This window comes from Eptatretus burgeri, chromosome 11, assembly GCF_056783735.1.
Source record: "Eptatretus burgeri isolate ZD-2024b chromosome 11, Ebu_testis_v1, whole genome shotgun sequence".
NCBI lineage: Eukaryota > Metazoa > Chordata > Myxini > Myxiniformes > Myxinidae > Eptatretus > Eptatretus burgeri.
In genome coordinates, this window is record NC_140971.1 from 85,725,424 (window position 1) to 85,731,635 (window position 6,212).

Below are 6,212 nucleotides of genomic sequence, written 5' to 3' on the forward strand. Positions count from 1 at the left end.
AAAGCATGGAGAAGGAGGGAATGGGGAAAGGAAAGAAAAAATAAACACTGATTGTGGGACAGTGGTTGTGGTAGGGGAATGAGAGTTGTTTTGAGAATGAGACAGATGGAGAACATGACAAGGAGGAGGTGTTCTTTCTTGCGTTCTGCTTGTTGCCAAAGCAGTCTCACGGCAACGATTACACTATGTGGGTTGCCATTGCTTTCACAGTGGTAGTCAGGACAGGAATTTGGTATTCTGTTCAGGGTGTAGGTGATACCTCGCCTACTCTTTGCGAAAGACACTGTGGGATCTTTAACGTCCACCTATGAACAGCAGCAGACGGGATGCCCAGTTTAACGTCCATCCGAAGGATGGAACACACCTTGATGAATCACCTTGCCTGTGAAAGATGACAGTTTAAACCCAGGCTAGTCGGCTCCGAGGTGAGTGTGCGCATCTCTATCTCCACCATGCCAGACAAGAAGACAAATAGCTAATTAATGATCTACTTCTTCAACGGCTACAATTATTCCCAACTCATGGGGATTGCCCGGAGAACGTTTTTAGCCCAGGTCTTTCACGAACATGCTGGCAAGACCTGTTGTCGATTTGAAATTCGGTCATTGTCGGTGACAAGTCACCTATTGTTCGTAAATGACACCTTTAACGTCCAACAACGAATTATCAGCGGACGGAGACACTTCGGCTTAAGGTCCCTCGCGAACCACCACGGTGACAGTTTATAGCTGGGTCGGGATTTGAACACAGGCGAGTGCGCATAGCTCCATCCCACATTTAATCGATGATAATTTTGAATTTTTTTTTGAAAAACCTATATTTTGGGAGTTACATAAGGCTTAGCGACGGTGGAAAGTTGAACATTACACAATTATTACGGAAACCATATTGTGAGATGCCTAATGGTTGAGAGATAACAGCAAGAGCTGAAACCTGTCGGACTAAAACCCTTCATTTTGACCTGTCCTGGTTATTTTATCATGAAGACAAAGACTGGATGTGACGTGTGTACAAAGTTTCACAAAACAAAGTCACAAAAAACACAAAACAAATGTGACATGTGTACAAAGTCATTTTTTCCAATAATTGTTCAGACAAAAGGAAGTTTTATTTATTTATTTATTTTTGTATACACCGTTGAGGCTCGTATGAGAGCGGACACACAGAACGTACAACAAGGAGAGCAGGAGACAAGAGAGAAGGACAAAACAGTGGGGAACAAAGACATGAGGAGATCTGTGGAAGGGAGAGGGATGGGGCGGGGTACACGGGGTGAACAAGATGGACACTACAGGGACTTTCGGGTCCTTACACGACAGGGAATTTGAAGGCGGTAGGTTTGGGGTGGATTAACGGGGGTAGAAAAGATCGTGGTTTTGAATGGGGTAAAATAAGAGGTGGTGGTGAACGGATGTTTTGAAGACCTGGAGGGAAGAGTGGGATTGAGGAGAGTGTGGGAGTTTATTCCAAAGGTGGGAAAATAGAGGAATGAAAGAGCGAAGGTGAGCATTGATTATGGTAGTTTTAGCAGAAGGGGGTTACTGGCAGACCTTGAGTGCCCTGCGGAAATATGGGAGGGACATGTCTCAGACAGAGTAGGGGAGGGGGTGGGGTGGCGAGACCGGAGAGGAGACGGTAGAAGACAGAAAGACCACTGACCTGCCTGCGGTGACAGAGTGAGAGGAGACCCAAAGACTCAGCCTCATCACTGGAGATACCAATGATCCGAAATGCCTTGGTTTCCGCAGCGTGAAGCCGAGAAAGGTGAAAGGCAGGAGCACCAGCCCAGAGGGGAGAGCAGTACTCCATCAAGCTGCGGATGAAAGCTTAGTGTGTTGGCAGGAGCTGAGGTGTGCCGAGGAAGGACCTTACATGATGGAGGATGCCCAATTGGCGACTGGCTTTGGAGGCCAGGATGGAAATGTGGCTTTCGCAGGAAAGATCATAGCAGATAGTGAGACCCTAGAAGCTTGAAAGAAAGGATTTCTTCCAGAGGATTGTTAAAAAAGTAGATGGGGGGTGGGGGGGGGTCCCAATGGTCCTTTCGGAGAGACATCGTGAAAGTATGAGATTTGTCAGGATTGAAAGACATGTTTAAGGGGAAAAAACATGAAGTTTAAAAGGGGAAATCTGTTAAATGATGATTGAAGCTGGCATGAAAATGGACGTGAGCGTCGCGAGACGAGCAGACAGACAGACCGGCAAATCGGGGTGGCAGACAAGCCGACAGGTGTTAATGAAGCAGGACACGCAGCCATCTGTAGAGTACGTGTCCACATCAATATTATTAATAACACACACACACACACACACACACACACACACACACACACACACACACACACACACACACACACACACACACACACACACACACACACACACACACACACACACACACACACACACACACACACACACACACACACATTTCCCAATGAGACCGGTGGAAAGGGAAAAGGCAAAAAAGCATGGACAGTCGACAAAGGGGATGATGTGCGGATGGACGAATGATGATGCCATTCGTGTCGCAGACGGACAAAACAGGTGGTCGCACCTCGCTCAATGTCCGCAGCGCTGGTGCGGAGCTGATCGACACATCCCGGGTCTCCGAGCACGGCGAGCAGGCGAGCGGGTGCTCCGAGGATCGGCTCGTCGTGGGTCTTCGCCCAGGGAGCGACCGCCGGGTCCAGCTTGGCTCCGCGGAATCCCGCGGAGATCGTGCTGGTCATCTTTACACCTGCGACAGACACCAACGCATGCAGTGAATGGAGCGATGGCAGATCGTTTTTAAAAGGTCGCTCTCGGGGAGGGGCGTGGTCGCTCTCGGGGAGGGGCGTGGTCGCTCTCGGGGAGGGGCGTGGTCGTTTTGGGTGTGTAACGTTTTGATACTCAAAATGAGGTTTGGATTTCGAGGTGAAACAGTCGATGATGATGAGACGATTAAACGAGGAGAGAAAGGAGAGTGTAAAATATGCATCTGAGGGGCGTGGCTCAGGGGCGTGGCTCAAGGGCGTGGCTCAAGGGCGTGGCTCAAGGGGCGTGGCTCAAGGGGCGTGGCTCAAGGAGCGTGGCTCAAGGGGCGTGGCTCAAGGGCGTGGCTCAAGGGGCGTGGCTCAAGGGGCGTGGCTCCTGGATTTTAACAAATCTCAGATGATCAAACAAAGCGCGTGGACCATGATGGCTGATCGGACTCAACGTGTCCGACACATCCGATACGGATCAGGGTGTCTCCTCTCGCTCTGCTCACTCCCAGGGGCCTGTGTACATTACGCTGCCAGCGCTCTATTGATGACGCCATTTAATATCTGCGTTTTTTCTTGTTTAAACACCTCGGAGAGTGTTGGTGCCGCAACGTGCGACTGGTCATTTGTAGTTGTAGTCGGATCGACTTAACTCGTGGCTCGAATGAAATGCAAGACCTTGGCCGCTCCAACCACTGATCAACATGCACAGCTAACTTTTGGGGAGGGTGAACGTGACGTTCGGAAAGGAATTTGTAATTTGTTCAGGGTGCCTGCGATAGCTCTCCTCCTCAGGAAGGACACCATGGGATCTTTGACGTCCACTAACGAATGCCAGCAGACGGGACGCCCAGCTTAACGTCCAATCGAGACAGGACACACACACATTGATGAATCATTGTGCCTGTGAAACACCAGGATGACAGTTTATACCCGGGTCGAGATTCGAACACAGGTGAGACAGATTCCAGGTGAATGTGTGCACACCTCAAGGCCATCTTACCTGTCAACCGAACCGTGGGTGCAGTGACGTTTAAATCACATTGTGAAAAAGACAAGATCGCCCGGGGGGTAGGAATGACCCCTCGAACCTCCACAGCATGTATAAAATCCGACGACTTCTTCATCCACGAACCTCCACTTGGTGTATAAAATCCGACTACTTCTTCATCCACGAACCTCCACTTGGTGTATAAAATCCGACTACCTATTAATCCACGAACCTCTACTTCGTGTATAAAATCCGACTACCTATGAATCCACGAACCTCCACTTCATGGATAAAATCCAACTTCCTCTTAATCCACAAACCTCCACTTCGTGCACAAAATCCGACCACCTATTAATCCACAAACCTCTACTTCGTGTATAAAATCCGACTACCTCTTAATCCACGAACCTCCACTTCGTGCACAAAATCCGACTACCTATGAATCCACGAACCTCCACTTCGAGTATAAAATCCGACTACCTCTTAATCCACGAACCTCCACTTCGTGCACAAAATCCGACCACCTATTAATCCACGAACCTCCACTTCATGTATAAAATCCGACTACCTCTTAATCCACAAACCTCCACTTGGTGAATAAAATCCGACTACCTCTTAATCCACGAACCTCCACTTGGTGTATTAAATCGAACTACGTATTAATCCACGAACCTCTACTCCATGTATAAAATCCGACTACCTATTAATCCACGAACCTCTACTTCGTGTATAAAATCCGACTACTTATTAATCCACGAACCTCCACTTCATGTATAAAATCCAACTACCTCTTAATCCACAAACCTCCACTTCGTGCACAAAATCCGACCACCTATTAATCCACAAACCTCTACTTCGTGTATAAAATCCGACTACCTCTTAATCCACGAACCTCCACTTCGTGCACAAAATCCGACCACCTATTAATCCACGAACCTCCACTTCATGTATAAAATCCGACTACCTCTTAATCCACGAACCTCCACTTGGTGTATAAAATCCGACTACCTCTTAATCCACGAACCTCCACTTGGTGTATTAAATCGGACTATCTCTTAATCCACGAACCTCTACTTCGTGTATAAAATCCGACTACTTATTAATCCACGAACCTCCACTTGGTGTATAAAATCCGACTACCTCTTAATCCACGAACCTCCACTTGGTGTATTAAATCGGACTACGTATTAATCCACGAACCTCTACTTCGTGTATAAAATCCGACTACTTATTAATCCACGAACCTCCACTTGGTGTATAAAATCCAACTACCTATTAATCCACGAACCTCTACTTCGTGTATAAAATCTGACTACTTATTAATCCACGAACCTCTACTTCGTGTATAAAATCCGACTACCTATTAATCCACGAACCTCCACTTTGTGCACAAAATCCGACTACCTATGAATCCACGAACCTCCAGTTCGAGTATAAAATCCGACTACCTCTTAATCCACGAACCTCCACTTGGTGTATAAAATCTGACTACCTCTTAATCCACGAACCTCCATTTGGTGTCTAAAATCCGACGACCTCTTAATCCACAAACCACCACTTGGTGTATAAAATCCAACTACCTCTTAATCCACGAACATCCACTTCATGTGGAAAATCCAACTTCCTGTTAATCCACAAACCACCACTTCGTGTATAAAATCCGACTTCCTCTTAATCCACGAACCTCCACTTGGTGTATAAAATCCGACTACCTATTAATCCACGAATCTCCACTTGGTGTTTAAAATCCGACTACCTCATAATCCACGAACCTCCATTTGGTGTATAAAACCCGACTACCTATTAATCCACGAACCTCCACTTCGTGTATAAAATCCGACCACCTCTTAATCCACGAACCTCCATTTGGTGTATAAAATCCAACTACCTCTTAATCCACGAACCTCCACTTCGTGTATAAAATCCGACTACCTTTTCATCCACGAACCTCCACTTCGTGTATAAAATCCGACCACCTCTTAATCCACGAACCTCCATTTGGTGTATAAAATCCAACTACCTCTTAATCCACGAACCTCCACTTCGTGTATAAAATCCGACTACCTTTTCATCCACGAACCTCCACTTGGTGTATTAAATCGGACTACGTATTAATCCACGAACCTCTACTCCGTGTATAAAATCCGACTACCTATTAATCCACGAACCTCTACTTCGTGTATAAAATCCGACTACCTCTTAATCCACGAACCTCCACTTCGTGCACAAAATCCGACCACCTATTAATCCACGAACCTCCACTTCATGTATAAAATCCGACTACCTCTTAATCCACGAACCTCCACTTGGTGTATAAAATCCGACTACCTCTTAATCCACGAACCTCCACTTGGTGTATTAAATCGGACTACCTCTTAATCCACGAACCTCTACTTCGTGTATAAAATCCGACTACTTATTAATCCACGAACCTCCACTTGGTGTATAAAATCCGACTACCTCTTAATCCACGAACC

At 46.7% G+C, this 6,212-nt stretch overlaps 1 protein-coding gene across 1 annotated transcript in view; it reads right to left on the reverse strand.

Annotated features, from left to right (window-relative positions):
* LOC147017525 (uncharacterized) overlaps window positions 1-2,819 on the reverse strand; it is a 107,715-nt gene extending 104,896 nt beyond the window's left edge. Inside the window, exon 1 of the mRNA XM_085847241.1 lies at window positions 2,558-2,819. Within this exon, the coding sequence (XP_085703367.1) occupies window positions 2,558-2,732 (175 nt within the window). The 5' untranslated portion in view covers window positions 2,733-2,819. The remainder of the gene's footprint in view (window positions 1-2,557) is intronic.
* Between the last annotated feature and the right edge of the window lie 3,393 nt (window positions 2,820-6,212).